Source organism: Lissotriton vulgaris, chromosome 2_1, assembly GCF_964263255.1.
Source record: "Lissotriton vulgaris chromosome 2_1, aLisVul1.2, whole genome shotgun sequence".
NCBI classification, from domain to species: Eukaryota; Metazoa; Chordata; class Amphibia; order Caudata; family Salamandridae; genus Lissotriton; species Lissotriton vulgaris.
Window position 1 is genome coordinate 1945221521 of NC_141687.1, and position 17346 is coordinate 1945238866.

A 17346-nucleotide genomic window follows, 5' to 3' on the forward strand; every position below is an offset into this window, starting at 1 on the left:
CTAATCACCTCTAGCTCATCTATCAATCGTACCAACCATCTGTATGAACTCACATTCCCTCTGCCCTCACTAAAAATCACACCTCACCTAAGTTAATCTGCTACAAAGAAGCTAGGGTAAATGCACTGAATGTGTTTCTTAAAACCACAAGACTCATCCCAATAACCAATAACCACTGGATTAACCACTAACTGTGGGTTCTGGAGCAGGGTGCTGCCCAGCGTAAAGCACTTCAGCGTCTCAACAAGGGTATTAAGCACTATATAACTGCTATTACAATAAAATACAATTACAATGAGTTCTAGTTAAAGACCTTTGAATAATCCCAGCTGTTTAAAGAGGAAGGCTTTCATTGATATCAGGCCGTATATCGGATGTGTACATGAACTAGTATATACACTCTGGGCCATGTTTATGACCAAGTCATGCTGTGCTGCGCATCAAGTCACCTAGCTGTGCTGCACTGCCTGACAGGAGGGAAAGGGCAGGAGTGTGCTGTATGCAAGTCAATAGGTGCATTTCTGCTTTTTCCCCTGCACTGCCGTCCTTTTGACTGGCAGCCGCCAATGCAGGCACCCTTGCACCAGGGTGCAAGGGTCCCTAGGTTGTAAGGAGGATTGTTATTGTGCAGGAGGGGGCACCTTCCTGCACAAAAACAATCCCCTGAAGCTTCTCCTCTTTCTATATGTGCTGCAGAATGCACCATACACAGAAAAATGAAAAACGAGGAGAAATAAAGATATTTCTCTTTGGTACGCCTCACTTCTGGTAAATCTGGGAATGTGTCAAAGTCCATGGATGTTGCGCAACACCCATGGAAATGCCTTCCTGGTGCAGAATAATGCAACATAGGGATTTGCGCTGCTTTGTATTACTTGAGATTAATGAAGCCACTCAGGGTCACACCAGGTGTTCTTATGAGGCTTCATCTCATTCTGTCGCTCCTGCACCGCAGTGCAGAGGGGCTCATAAATATGTTTCTCTATTCTTTTGAAATACTATTATACAATTCCAATTTTTATCTCTTTTTGCCATGCAATTAAGTAAAAAACAAACTTATGTGTATTTTTGTGGACGTGTAATTCTGAAATATAAACATATCAGTTACCCACTGCTACTTTGATAACATAAAAAATGTAGGGTCATATTATCAAGACAGGCGATAAAATTATCGCTGTTTTAGCTGCAGAAAACAACCGCTAAAACGGCGAGAATGGGCTTGATAATACGCTTTATGGAATTCCAATTGAAGCCCAGGTTAGATGTGAAGGACATCTAACATGGGCTTCAGTTGGAATTCCATAGAGCATATTATCAAGCCCATTATCGCCGTTTTAGCTGCTGTTTTCTGCCGCTAAAACGGCGATCATTGTTATCGCCTGTCTTGATAATATGTCCCGGAGTTCTTTGTTGTATCATAGCTGTCAAAATTGAGTGCTATAGACTGGGACTCGTAATTCTGGCTTAAAGCCTTCGATTTTTGCACAGGACTCCACGGTCTTTAAAGCTTGTCATATTAACATAGAAAACAAAGAAAAAAGGATTCGAACGGACAACTCCAGTGTTCATGTGACCTGACCTCTCCTTCCCTGTCTAAAAAACTCCTCTTGCTTCTTGGAGTGTGCTGCTCACAAAGACCAGAGCTGACAGGATAAACCCCTCCTGGTGTTAGCGGGATCCGGGCTCGGTGCCCTGGATTCTCCTACTGGGTCTTACCGTGGCCCAGGCAATCCCTGGAAACATACAGGTTGCTGGAGAGAACAGAGCCGAAGCTGGTAATTGACCAGAAGGGGAGATGCTAGCAGTGAAACTGATCTAATTCGTTGTTACATTGAGCTCGTGGTCACGACCTCTTGTAAGCTCGGTGAGCATTCGTCCAGCTGAGTGAAACACCTTTGCACTTTTTAGTTTCTTTCCAGGCAAGAGAAATTTAGCAAACTTTGACAATCTAACTATGCCTCTTTGGAGCTGCATATATGAGGGGCAATAATCTCGCCTACAGTTGCAATACATTCCAGCCATATTTCTTTGGGCCTAGAAGCAATGTAGTTGTGCAGTGTGTGCGTTATGCACAAAATTAATATAAACATGAACAATAATTTCTCCCTTTCTTTGTTTGTGCCATTGAGTAAAATGATGGGGGCCTAGAGTTCACTATCCACACCTCCAAACTGTTTTCTTTTTTTGACTTTCCCAGCATGCACCTATGTCTCACCTTTCACTCCAAAGCACACAGCATTCATCAAATCACTCATCTTTTCCAAGCGCGTCTGCTGCGTGCGCTTCGGCTCCTTCTCTCAGCCCTGAGGCAGAGCCATCATTCTGCCATCCAGCTTCACTTCATGCTTCCTTGGTGGGCCCTTAAAATATGTGTCCACCTCTCTCAATGTTGGCTCTGTATTCACCACTGCGATGCATTAACATTCCTGCAGGTGGGAGGCTAAGGCTTGTCCTGACCGCCAGAGGGCTTGCCATTTATCATCTGCCCACATCTGGACACCGGTGCAACACTGTGGTCAAGCGGCGAGGAGGGAGCCGAGCTACGAAAGTGGGTCAGGAATGACCAGCACAAGGGGGGACACTGTTTAATACCGCAGCGAAAGCTCCCATCTAGACAGAGAACACTTTATCTGAGCACTGATTGGGGAAGGTCTGGGCCGGGAGAGGCATGACATATTGTGCCAATTTGAGAGAAACTTTTTTTAACCTCGTGTTCCAAGAATAAATAGATATTTCCATGTGTAAGCTTCCGCCCACGTTTATCTGCATCAAGGACTCTCTTCCGAGGCAGCCTCTCAGGTGTACTGAAGAGTAGTGGCACTTCTAGGCTTCATCTCATGCCCTTGACTGGTGGGCATCTGTAAACTCCACTCTACCCCCACTCAGGAAGGAGCAGGACTTACCAGCACAACTCCTTTTCAGCTAGTGTCTCTTGCCACCCTGTCCTAGCTCCACAGAGGCTCCTCGAGGCGCTGTGGACAAGATGGAGATGTTGTCAGGTGGTTGCCCACATCTGTCAAAGGAGGTGGGACTTATAAGACAACTTATTAGGAAGGGTCCTTGGCCCCAACAAAGATAGTGCAGGCGAGGGTGCAAAGAATAGGCTTCTACTTGCCCAGGAATCTTTACTGTGGGTCTAGTGAGGTGACGCTCAAGAAGAAAGGCGGTGTTTAAGATTAGTTTGAACGTTACCAGAAGTGATTAGCCGCTAAAGGCACATGTTTTAGAACTCAGTATGAGATCCTGTACCAAAGCTTTATTAGGGTAGTCTAGACGGCTCTCTGGCCTTTTATAGGACGCTGGCTATTTTACAGTAACCACACAAACATACACCTCACTTGGGGGTCAATAAGAGACACACTTGCTCCCTTGTAGTTTCCGTAGATACACTGATTCAGCAGGAATTCCAGTAGATGAGAGAAGCCATGTGGTTGGCTCTTAATAAGCATCAGAGCTAAGCGTCACAGTGCGTTGGCACCGCCCTCTACTGTAGGAACAAGTATGAAATATATGGAACATATGGGCAAGTATTCTGTGAAACAATAACAGAATAACCGAGGGTAACAGGTATGTGCCCATGGCTCCTGATGTATATCTCACGCTTTCCTTTTATCTGTGTGTGTATGATTTTCTTCTGTTTACTCTTATTGATGGGATTTTTGTCCACTTTCGAAAAATCACCTAGGACAAAAGCTTTGTATTGTCATTTCTGGTGAGGTCATATCGGTCAAATGGTATTCAAATATAATTTCAGCTAATTTTAGCAGTGTGTTAAAGATTGTGGGATGTGACATCCTCTGCTGTCATGATTGTAATCCAGCGCCCCTAATTCCACAGAGGATGAAGTCTTCCTGGATTGCTCAGCTGTAGGATGGATTGGAAAAGTCTGGGCATTCCCAAAAGGTAGGCCCTGTCGAGATGCTAGGTAAAAGACAATCTGCTGCCATGAACGCAGCAAAAGGCATGAAGTGAGGAGCCCCCAGTAAACTACGGGCTCATCTAGCCATTTAGCTACGCTGCGCAGTGTCATTTTCATTCAACTCGTTGCGCCATTCCTGCACCTCTCCTGGGGGGGCCTAGGATTCTGACGCATTCCCAGTTTTACTAAATGTTGTCAAGCTAGACATGCGTCAAGTTCCATGGATGTTGGTTAGGAACAGCCACAGCAATACCAATGGAACTTCCCTGTCACACAGAGTAATGCGTGAAACGGGCCCATATTTACAAAGCCATAAAAAGTTTCTCAGTGTGACTTTATGTGGCCTTGTAAATACGGGCAAGCCCATTGCGCACCGGTGCGTTAAAAAAAGTGCCGAAACAGTGGCACAATGGGCTTGTAAATAAGCTACTAGGTTCTAGCTGATTTGTTGGATGGAGATACCTCAGTTGCTAAATAACTGTAACTGTTTCCTCACAATTACACTCACCCGGCTGTTTTTAAGCTACCTCAGAGGCACAGGGCATACACCAGCCATCAGGTGCCTTTTATCCTGTTCTCGTGTGAATGTGATGGTGACCAAGGCAGCCGGGCAACTCTGACACACAAGTCCAGATAGAAGCGCCTAATAATGATCCTGTCAGAGCGGGATACAACTACAAATAAAAAATAAAAAAGAGGTTCAATGTTAACTGCTTTTGAATGCAAATGTGTAGGTAGGAAAGAAAACTACCTGATGCTACTAGGTCATTCTTTTGTTATCCACCAGGGGGCACTAGCACACGTTAACCAACAGAGAGGATGGAAACCAGCTACGACCAGGGAGCACGGCAGCCTTCTGAAACCTAAGACTTTCCGGGGGTTACTTTCAGAGCGAGAACACCTTCCACCAAAGAAGTTGAGAACAAACACGGGTAAGCAAATCATGCTATGATTTTAAAGTTAGCACATTTTCCACATACATAGACTGTAATGGGACAGACTTTAAGAGATGCACGTAAAATAAGCCAATACATTAAGTTTGTACAGAGTCCCCAAGGGCCACAAACTACCTCTTAGGCAGCATGCATACATGCATGCCCTGCATAGGCAGTGCACGCATGTCCTGTTGCCTAAGTGTGCATGCATGTGTTGCTTGAATGTATGTTTACTGCATACGCTTATCCATATGCTAATCTGCCTGTAGGGTTCAGAAAATATCTTTATTTTCAATTTAAAAAACTGGACACTGCAGAAACAATGTGTTATGTGGTTTCATCAGGGGGAGCTGGTGGGAAGCAGAACATGCTTCTATGGTCTCTCATAATCTCTCTCTGGGTCTCCACTCATTTGCAGGTGTGGCCAGTACAGGTAAGAGCAGTGGGCGGTGTAATGCCCGCGCCTACTCATTTGAAATCTCAGAGGACTGCAAAGGCATGGCTATTTTACAGCAATGAACGGATAGGGGGTAAAGTCATGCTCGTGTTTATGATGTCCCAGCTTAGCCACTTTACCAAATTGTGTGTTCCTAGCCAATTGTTTTATTTCGATTTCCCTACTTTTTCTTCATAATGGAACATAAGAGGACCTCCACATGCGCTGTACAAAACCTTCTCCTGTGCCTGATTTAATAAACTATAATGTTGTCCATGTATAATAGGAAAGCAGGCCAGCTTCTTAGTTCACTATTGGCATTGTTGTCAGGGTGGTTCTGAATTTCTGTTTGAAATCTATCACTTTTCAACAAATACTTCTTAATGCACTGATATAATCTGATGTAAGAAGGCGAAATGGTTCTGTATGTTAATTTAATATACTTTTTTTGAATTTTTAAGAGCCGTTTTCGTATTTTTACACTTTTGCTGAAAGATGTCTATAAAAATGAAGGTGTTCCTAAAGTTAAGCAGTCCAGGACAACAGAGTTATTTCTTTTTTCTAACTTCAATTAACATTTAAATAAAGAATTGCCTTATTTATCATCTTTTTAATGTTAGTGCTGAGTCAAGTAAACAGCGGTCAAGTGCTGCTGTTCACCAGGGATCCGCAGGTGATAGTTATGAGGGCCACATGCGGTCCCCGGGCTGTAGTTTGAGCATCACTGATTTAGATATATGTCCGTTCCACTAGGTTTTGGCATTACTCAAGGCTTTTCCTTGTCACCCTTTTAAATCAAAATCTGTATGATTCAATTGGCTTGTAGGCTCTTTTATATCAAATCTATGTAGATGATACCCAGATTATATTGAGTTTGAACAAACAGTTACACTCAGCTCAGAACAATGGGGCTGAATATCAACGTTCATACCTAGCCACACTGAAGGTGATCCTCTATGGCAACTCGCACTTCTTTGAGACACCAGAATCCATGTGGGATTGGGCAGAGGAGCTATTTGGTAGGATGAGGAGGATGGTATTATGATGGAGTCAGGGAACCTCAAATACAGGTGGCACCCACCCTCTCTATGGCTGAGAGGGAGAAGAAACAGGGAGCACTAGAGACACCAAGCAATAAGAGATGCGGACAGAAACCTGAGCACGAGCAATCTGGCCTGTCCGACACAGAAGGAGGTGACCAGTCAGGGATCGAGGACAAACGTTTCTGGCGGACCTGGTTGAGGATAGACAGTCTGGAGACACGGGTCATCGTCATTATTTAAAATTCTTATAATGGGCTTTTCTCTCTCTCCTATTGTAATGCTCACCTGCATGCAATGATCTCCTAGTACTCCTTGGTCCTTTTCGGGGTATTACTAGCTGTCCCAGGTATCCACTCACACTTGCCTTCCATGGCCATCATCTCTGGCGGGGGGAGTGTTGTTGAGCAATTATCCAACGAAGGCCCTGCAGACGGCACAGTGCTCATTGTGTTATTCTGTGTCAGCTAAATGTACTGAGGTAGTGACTGCTGCTGGGGTCAACTTCAGTGGCTCATTTCCATGTTTATAGGTTGGGGGACCCGATGGCAGATGGGGAGGCATGTATCTTGTTTGCCAGGAGCAGAATCATGTCCACGGGCAGGTTTAGGTCTTGATATGATGGACCATAAACAAAGGCACCTCACTTCACCAGGTCAATTATTCCTCAGCGGCACACCATGCATGGAAGGAACTGCTTCCTCCACCTGTAGCGACACATAGTCTCTGTACAGGCCAATTACCCGAGCCAGGCTGCCACCTCTCCCTCAGGCTGCTATCTTTCCCTTCGTATTGCCTTGGTGTGTCAGGAACTCCACCACCCGCCCAGCCAGCACTTGGGCCACCCTCAATCCATCCGTGCCACCACCACACCTCAGTCCATGCACCACTGCAGGTTTCCTACAGATGGACCAGTCAGCCCGCTTGAGTCCAACCTAGATGGAGGCATCGGTCATGCCTTACTCTGTACCCAGCTTGCCCCACACCAGTGGCCTACAGTGCCCTTCCAGTGAAGAGCACGAACACTTGGACTGGCGCAAGGGCCTCCAAAGAGTAAGCACAGAAGAAGGGCGCCTTGGCTAGCAATGTGGCTACTGAGCCTTCAACCCCAAGAAGAAATCTGTTGGATGTGATAGGTTCAGGTGGAGAGTGCACTAGAACACTTTCCCTATATTAGCCATTTTGGACCCCTCATCTTACCTCACTAGTAAAGACAGATCTTTCAAAGACTCCTATATTGTGCTAGTATCTTTCTGAATTTAATGCAATTTAATTCAATAAAACTGCAGGCAGTTTAAAAAAAGAGAAATTTCAATTATATGTGTATTAAAATGTGATCACTTAACAGTTCATCTGATTTGTTTTAATGATTATCGAACTGTTGGCTGGAAAGCTCAGCATAGTTTACGTCAAGACTACTTAATGGCTGGTGTGCAATTCAAAGAACCAAACAGAAATCTCCATTTAGCAGCAGATCCTAAACTAGTCCTTCCAAAATGGAAACTGCTTATAGCGTGAGTGAAAATGTTAAGTAAGGAAGCTTTATGGATTCCCTACTGGCATGTTTAAGATACACCCTTCATTTGATTCTGGTTAAAATATATTGGTATCCTCTGCTGATCAAGTGCTTTGGCCACTTTTATAGAAAATCACTGCGAAATAGTTTGGGTATTATTTATATCTGTTTCCTTTGAACCTGGTTTCCCAGAATGTATGCAGCTCTAAAAAAATAAACAAATAAATAAATAAATAAAAGCAGTTTACAACAAAGAAATAAATAAATTAGAATGTGAAGGGGCATGTTAATGAGCAGCCTAGGAATCACATTACATGAACCATCTCCACTTCACACAGACCGCACCCACGCCTTTAATGTCATGTTTTAGTCCCGCACAAAGACCAACCAGCTAGCTAAACATAAAGGTTCCCGTATGTAAAGCTGAAACTGTTTTAAATAGCTTTTCTTGCCTAAACGGGGGTGGTCAAAGGGCCGCAAGATGTCAAGTGTGGAAGAATTTGCTATACGTCAAAAAGACCACAAATTCAACTTTTATATATTAAGTAGTTATCACTGACTCCTCACTAAATTGCTCATTCTCAATAAATCAAAGACTCTGATAAGTCTTCTTACCTCTCAGTTCCAGCTCCACGATCCCACTTTCATCCTCCAGACCATCAATCACCTCGCACTTGTATTTTCCATAATCCTCCAGCCGCAGGTCCGAAATGACCAGGGATGCCTCCTGTGAACCCTTTAACTGTAAATGCACGCGACCACGAAAGTCGCCAAAGCTGCGGTGTTTCAGTCCAATCGCCACTAAAACGTCACTGTCTTTGGTGTTGTCCTGATTGAGCTTAGACCACTTTATGCGAATCCTGCGTGGTGTTTCAAGCTTGGGCTCGTAGTGGAAGCGACAAGGGAGAGTGATGTTTCCACCACGGTATGCGAAAAGAGCATCCTCCGGGGTCTTCACGATGAGCTTCACACCATTAAAATGCACTGCTTGAAAGAAAACACAAAAGCTTAGAGATAGAAAGGAGGTACAAGGTCATCAACTGTATAGGCATCACTTTTAAGAGGAATCAAGTCAAAATATATGTAGTTGAATTAGCTTTTTCCATCAGCCAACCACCTTTCTTATTCTCTGGCTATATTTATATTTTTTCTGTTCAAGTATGAGAAAGTTAGATCTACAACTGAAAATGCCACAAACTGGACAACCCCATAAAGGTTTGGTACTGCTTTCTTCATACTGAGGTGGATAATCCAACGTCAAGTCATTCATGCTTAGTGTTATCTGAAGCCCACTTACACCTTACATGTTGAGTTACACAGAATATGAGCAATATGAACTCCTGGGTAAAAACCATCGAGCATGAACTTTTAATTTTTAAAGAGAAATGTATGTCAATCAACACCCCTGGTTCATGTGAAGCAAAGAAATCAGTTCAAGATTGTCACTTTCACTTAAGCAAATGGGCAGAAGAAATCCACTTTAAAAAGAACTGTAATTGCATTGTAATTACCTCGGTGTACTGTTAACATTCTTTGCGGCGAGTACCATGCTATTGAAGGCTCATGGACTCAAGGTTAGTGCTTAATCCAGTGGTTATTGTTAGTTATTGAGATTAATCTTGCACTCTCTAAAAAACATTATTTGCATTTATTAACTGTGTTTTTTTTTCTAGATTGTTTAATAGATGTTAGGTATAGAGCAAACGGTAACTATGAGAAAGTGGATTAACTTAGGAGATATGTGTAAAGTATTTATCATTACCAAAACAGTTAAAAAGCAGAAAACACCACACAATAAAAATCCCAATCCAATTCATAAAAAGAGAGTGCATTTTAATGAACAACTAGACATTATTGGATAGGAGGTCTGGGAGAGCCTCACTCTCTTCTTCACCATGAGCATAGTCATGTCTGCCCTGTCACAGTGAAGCTTTAATCGTCTGACATTGATCACCCTATGGAGTGTCTGAGAGTACCCACTTTTACCAGGTAGATGACCTCTACCATCTTTTCCAGCACTGTGTAAGACCCAGTCCACCTGTTGTGGAGGGCCCTAGGAGCCCTAGGCTCCATCTCCCACACTTTCTGACCTGGCTAGTACTACCAAGGAAGCTTTTTGGTCCTACCAGACACTTAATAAGGTCCTGGCGGGCCTTTAGGTTCTGGTGAAACATCTTCATGAACTCTGCAACGTGGGAGTAAATTCCACTGTGCCCTGCCTGGGTTCCTTGAGAGATTTCTCCCACCCTTCTCGGACTAGACTTAGAGGGCCTTTAATAGGGTGCTCATACAAAAGTTCAAAGGGGCTGAAGCCCCCTCCCTTTTGTGGTACCTCATTGGAGGCAAGTAAAAAGCATGGTAGTACCATATGCCACATTCTAAGGAGTTTCTTGTAAGTCACCACACACTTATCCCATAAAGCCTTCAAGTATGCAGACATGAGGTTTGTGCCACTGTTGAATATTACTTCTTTGGGGAACACTACTCTGGAGACAACACAAAGCAGGGCCCTGGCACCGAGGGTGCATTCACTGTTCTCAGATATATTGTTTCCGGATACCTTGCTGCATGGTCCACCACCACGAAAATGAACCTATTACCTGAAGAAGCTGGAAGTTCCAGATGACCAACAATGTGAATCCCCGCCCTCTCAAAATGTGTCCCAACCACAGGCAGTGGAATTAAGAGAGCCTGTGTTACTCTCCTGTCTGGTCACTAGCTGGACAGGTGGTGCATGAGCAACAAAACCTCTTCAACTTCTCAGACATCTGGGTCCAGTAAACAAGGTTAACCAACCTGTTTCAGGTCTTGCTGTGCCCCAGATATCCAGTCAAGGAGATGGCATGTGCTAAATTTATAAGGAAGACCTGAAACGGTCGAGGGACTACCAGTCTCCTAGATGACCTGGGTTTTGGGACTCTAGTCTCACTGTACAGGATACCTTCCTCCCAATAGACCATGTGGGTTCCACTGCTATCCCACTGTGCCAAAGGCCATGTTTTCTGCCCTTGGCAGAATTCTTCCCTGGAGAGTCCTCCTGCGTCTTGTAGTTTCGCAAGCTCTGGCAGGTCCCTAAAGGAGGCTTCTTCCCATCTATAGACCCCAGATATTCACCCTGGGGTCAGACTTCTTCTGGCCTATGGGAAATTATTGAGGCTGGTTTCCCATGCCTCATGTCTCTATTCGTGGTTGTGACCAAATTTCTAACTTTACTACTTGTAAATGCCCTTTGTAGAATACCGAAAGTCGTAAAGTTAGACTTTCGTCTCAGTTTACCTTTGTGAATCAGGCCCATAGCTGTCATGGGGGATATCAAGTTACAGGCTGGTGACAAGGACCACTTAGGACTAGTCTCCTTTTTGAAACATCGTGAGGCCCTAGTTGTGAGACAGCTTTGTGATGGGGAATACACAAACCCTTGATTTGCCATGGGAAGGTCATAAGCCGGTCACCTGCACAGCCAATTATGAGTGAAAATTGGCTTGGCAGACGAATTAGCTCAAAAGAGTTGCAAAGATGGACAGGAAGTACCTTAACTGCCTCCAAATTGAGCTGTTGATATTGGAACCCTTCACACAGAACCCCCTTACTCAGGCCAAGGACTGATTTGTTTTTTGGAAACTCTATTTTAGGAAAGATATGTGTCTTGCTGTTCCCTATAAAAAGCCACCAGTTAGACAAAAAAGCATGAACTCTTTAGAAGTGGTGATTTTGGAGTCTATAGGCCATCACAGCACGGCTCTACGCTACTAGCAGATGAAGGCAGAAAGCCAGCAGAAGTACCTTAGCGAGATCAAGGCTACTAATTTGTCTTAGGATATGCAGGAAACTGAACTAAGGGGCTTTTTAAGACCGTAAAATAAATTACAGTCACTAGAACATCCTCTATGTCAGTCGTAGGCCCCCAGCTCTGCTCAAGAAATCCATGATTTCTTCACCATTGAGGTCGGGTTTATTCAGAAAAGAATTCTCTCTCCTGGAGTTCGCCTGATGGGACCTGGAAGTTCTCTCGGGAGAGCCCCTGAGTCCATCTCTTTGGCTGCTCTAAGTTAAAGTTCTTGCTTTAACTAGTGCTCACCCTGCAAAAGTCAGAGCCATTATAAAAAGAATGACCACTTCACCTTGCCACAGGGACCTAAGTCCTTCATTTTTGTCTAATGACCTTGCTCCTCTTATGGGTGCTATTGATGCTGAGATCATTAGTTGTCCATTCATCAAAGGCTCCATCCCAGCCTCCTTAACAAATTATTGGTCACAATACTCAAAATCCGTCTCTTGACTCGATCGCTCCAGGCAGCAGCATGGAGATTTCAGGGACTTCTCTCATGGTTAAGATTATGAAAAAGTGTGACTCTGCGATTTACATTACAACTAGAGTGTTATGCCACGCGGGCGAACTTGTAATATGGTTGTCAACCCTCATATGAGTACTGAAACAGCATAGCTGGATGTCATGGAAAGGTTGCTCAAAACAGCAGACAAGTGGTCATTTCAATGAGGGTCTCTTTTGTTATCAATGATATCATGAGGCCATTCACCGTGAGCACCAGTAGGTGGCTGGGGCAACCCAGTCTTCCTTTAGTTGATTCAAGGCCTTTTTATTTATTAGGTGCTTCCAGGTGGTCAGACGTGCGATCAGAGCCATAGCGGTGGTGGCCACTTGTGGCGTATCTGATGGTTCTCCCCTTTGGCCTGTGCTATTCCGTGTGTATAGGAACCCATTGCACAATTTGCTAACTAACAGTTCAAGGGGTTGGGTTTCATATTTTAACTGGTACTTCCCCTGACTGGCAAAGCCGAGGTTGATACAGCTTGATTGACTAACATTACTGTTCATACCCAAACACGATAAAGCTGATTTGCTTGGTGCTGAATGCCAGCAAGACTGTACAGTACTGATAGTTGATCCTAAGGGCCAGATGTAGGTCGCCAATTACCGGTCGGTAACGGCCGATTTCCGCCGTTACCGACCGGTAATTAGTTTTTGAGATGTAGGGGGCCCGAATTTTACCGAATCTGTAAATTTACTGATTCCGTAAATTTACAGATTCGGTAAAATACCGACTCGGTATATTTACCGAATCGGAAATTCCAGATGTAGGTGGAACTTAAAATAGTGCCACAGGCCCTTAAGAATTTGTTATTTACCGTGAAATACTATCTCATGGTAAATAACGAATTCCTGTGTACATGCACATCTGTGCATGTACACCTGTGCCATGTGGCACACATACATGCCCTAAGGGCATGTATGTGTGTCATATTGCACACAAGCCAGAATCAGGGGTGCAACAGGGTGTCAAAGTGACACACTGTCCCCCTTGTAAATTCGGTAATTTTACCGAATCGGTATTTACCGATTCAGTAATTGACATTAATTCCTATGGGCCTCAAGGCCCATAGGAATCAATGGCAATCGCCGAATCGGTAAATACCGATTCGGTAATTACCGAATCTTACCGATTCGGTAATTAATTCGGTAAATATACCTACATCCCGATTGCCAGTTCTTAAATACCGAATCGGTATGATTCGGTATTTAAGAATCGGTAATCGGGGATTACCTACATCTGGCCCTAAGTCAGTGCTGGAACATATCTCCTGTTCTCAGAAGGACAGGAACACTGGCAAAGAGCAAGGGTAAGAGCCTTAGTTTTTGACAGTTACCTTGCTATGGAAGATCAAGTGAATACCCTTGCAAAGACTCTATGGATGTAATAACCACATATAAACTAAAATGCAATCTTTCTTGTTTGACCTCCATAAGGGTAACATTTTCCATGCCACCAGAGGGCCTCTATTTGTTTATTGGTATTCACGTTCATGGCAGCACTAGCAAATATCTTGTGCCAGCTTCAATAGTTCTAAAAAGCCACCCACAACATAAGCTGTGGCTGGCCTTGATCATGAGTAGAACATCAGACAAACATACCTGCCATTAAACTTCCTGCCAATTGTTGCAGCATAACCTTTCAGACTTTAATGACCACCTTTAAATTAGGGTTGGGCAATAACTTCCGCTCCACCGGCGGAGCGTGGCAGTTTTTTCTCGTACGCGGTTCGCCAATGGTAAATTGATGAACGTGAGTGAGATTTGGCATCCCCTAGCACGATTTTTGGTCGCTAGAAGGCACCTGGTGAAATTTCCCAATGCAGACGATCGTGGGCGGTCTAGACAGTTCACGGGCAGAAAGTTGCTGCTCGAGCAGAGAATCTACCGGAGCAGCAGCAAAATCAGATCCAAAAGCAGCACCCTGTGGTGCCGTTTGTGCTGATTTTTTTACCACGGAACAAGCTCCCGGCACTAAAAATCAATGCGAGCAGCATGCTGTGCATAATTACACCCATTTGCAGAACTCGAAGGAATCACGCGGGATTTTCATGTAACTCCACGGTATTCTGCGCACTGACACTCAGTGAGTTCCGCCCACCCTTACTTTAAATCCCTTCTTCAGAGAGGTTCCAACTTTTGAAAGTCAGAAATAAAGGCCTATGATCCAGGCCACTCCGTTAGGAGATGCTATACGAATTCAAATTTTAAAGTAAGACACTATGGATAAGAGATTGGAGTGCAAAAGAATTTAGCTGTAGAATAAGTCCCAACTAGAATTGATAAAATCTCCCACTTGAGAAAATGTTTCTCTATTTGGAACTTTCCCATTGTTAGTTCAGGTGGAGGGAAACTCTGTGCTGGTGGTTAGATGCCTCCAAGTTTAGACACCTAACAAATGTTTTTGACTTGATTTGATACTTGCATTGGGGAGACCATGTATTTTTGCTTGCAGTTGTCATTTTAGGACAGAACATCACATAACTTAATGTAGTTCATTCACTAATCAGCAAATGCACTCTAATATAAATAGTCATGTCTCATTTTTTTCAATTTAAATAATTGATTCTTTATTTTTGATAAGGTTTTATGAACACACGTTTATGGTCTTTAAAGATAACCTAGTTAATATTATAGTGTACATATACTACTTATGCAGATCATATTTCAAGTAAGCATTTAGTTATCATGCAATAGTTGTTGTTTTTTGCATGCAAAACTTGCTTTTCACAATGGCTTCTGTATTCATCAAATAGTCCCGGCTAGACGCTGAAAACAATCTATCTTATGCATTTCAATGGTAGCACCTCCTTGGAGGTGGGTTAGAACACTTAACAGCCAATAACGTGGCAGTGAGAGTAAAAATGTATCTGGTCTGATTCAGGAAGTTGTTGAAACTGTATAAAAGCAAAGAATGAAGGGAAAAAACCCAAAGCAACCAATGGCTGAAGGGGGCTGACCAAACACAACAAGACTTTGGTTGTGACGGACCTAAAAAGGGGATGGTACTACTCACTGCGGTACTATTATTATTTTGCAGAATGAACACCCAAAACTGTACAAACAGGAGTGTGTAACCCACAAAAATAAGTGAGCCACCAAACCGCTGCCAATTCAACTATGATTTTGCTGGTAGCTTATCTAAAACCTCAGTTCCGTTCACCAGCTATACTAATGAGAACTTTAAATTGTGCTGTCTCTCTTATGTTGCCTTCACATTATAACATAATGAGCCTTTATTTATTTTTTGAACAATGCAAAGGGGCCCCACATTTTGTGTTTTTTATTGTTGTTTTTATAATTTCTAATTATTTTTATGCTGTTGCTGTTTTGCATGCTAAGATCATGGTTATGGTTGGATTTACCAATAACAGGGGCTGAACTGTACAGAAAAACAGTGAAGTTTGCAGACATTCCAGTGCTAATGATAGCCGTGGTAGCTTTTGAATATGTGATGGATAGGTGACTGACTTTTCTCCAGTCCAATTAGCTTTTCAGGAAATATCTGCACTCCTCGAAAGGCAGGGGACTGTGGTCATTCGACAATGGTGGGTATTAGAGCTATGACACATCAGACATCATTGGCATGCAACTAACTCTACTCCAGTCTTCTGGAAGGTACAGTGTGTCATGATATCAGCAAATTTCTCCAGGTAGCAACAAGCCCCTTGCATGAAAGAACAGTGGGGCTTAGGCAGAATGACACACCTGTCAGATGCAACTGACATAGGTCTGCCATACTCGCCTTGGAGACACATTTGACTCTTTAGGAATCTCTCCATTTCTCTATAGACGAGTACACCCTTCTGTTTTTGAGTAATGCTTACTTGGAACATCTCTTTTTCTCTCTCTTTTTCTCCCCACCCCCCGCCCCCCCACCACTCTTTGTATCCCACTCTTCCCACACACACACTCCCAGTTGGTGTGCCTGAGTGCCTTCCTTCCTGCTCCCCTCCCTCTTTCCACCTTATTCCAGGCCAGCACTCATCACCTCACACAAACTTCATTCTTTATCAAGCCATGTTTGCAACATTTTGTTTAAACCTTGACCTCAGCCCCCTTCGTACAACAGTGGTACAACAGTGGTACGGGGGAGGGGGCTTTGATTGTTGCTTTACAAACAGGATCACCACAAGAACACCAAAGGTCGCTCCCATAATGTATTCTCCGCGGGCCCACACGCTTGCATCCCTTGCTGTCGCCGTATGACTTGACTCCAGCCCCATTACCTAAAGGCGTCTGTGAATCGGCTTCTAACGGGAGTGCATGGGAGCAGTGACACATTCTTTCTGTGGCCTCCCTGCTTGAGATCCACGAATTAAAGTACACACCTCATGGTGCCAGGTGAGTGTTTTTCTTTTACAATATTTTTTTTCTAGTAAATGACTGCAATAATAGAGCTCAGTAGATAGATGTGTTCAATGTTTAAAAAAAGTGCTTTAAAGATGCACCGAAGCACACCAATCCTATCCCAGTAATTGAAATACAGAAACCACACCCAATAATTATTACTCAAAAATTGCTAGCAGGGAAATTTGGAATGAAAAACACAATTTATGCACTTCATTAAGCTCTCCCCTCTGTGTAAAACCTCGTTCCGAGTGAGGTAAGATCAGGGACCAGGCAATAATTGAAAAGGAAAATCCGCAGGCATGTTCGGCAACTGTTGGGGAGACAGGTTACTCGGCTCTGAACTGGGAAAAATGCCAGTGCTTTGGAGTACTGACGAGAAACCGCGCTTATCCGTGAATTGTGTATTTTTTTGATTTCAAAAAATTTTTATTGATAAAGAAGTGATAAAGATTAGAAGGAACAAAATACAATACAAGTGATACAATTGGATCAGGAGAAATACACAATCAGGGGCTAAAATTGAGAAGTAAGCAAAGTAAATGCGTATAAAAGTAAAAGTAGCCTGTTATAAAGTGTAGAATCCGATTAGGTAAAAGCTACTATCAAAGCAATAAACAAACGTATCACTATCAAATTTTGAGATGGGGACAGGGGAGGAAATAGAATAAAAGAAAAGAGGAAAGAAAGAGAGAGCAATAGAAAAGATGAAAGGGAATAGAGGACAGGAAAGAGAAAAAAGAAGAAAAAGAAGAAGGATTCCCACAGGACTGACCCAACCTAGAAAATGATAAGACAACAATTAGACAGACAGACCAAA

The 17346-nt window shown here is 43.4% G+C and overlaps 1 protein-coding gene across 2 annotated transcripts in view; it reads right to left on the minus strand.

Annotated features, from left to right (window-relative positions):
• HAPLN3 (hyaluronan and proteoglycan link protein 3) overlaps positions 1 to 17346 on the minus strand; it is a 72935-nt gene that overhangs the window by 18254 nt on the left and 37335 nt on the right. Inside the window, exon 3 of one of the 2 annotated variants that reach the window (XM_086958128.1) lies at positions 8462 to 8830. In XM_086958128.1, the coding sequence (XP_086814254.1) occupies positions 8462 to 8830 (369 nt within the window). Of the gene's footprint in view, positions 1 to 8461; positions 8834 to 17346 lie in introns of both variants that reach the window. The other variant, XM_086958126.1, reaches the window with a different exon arrangement.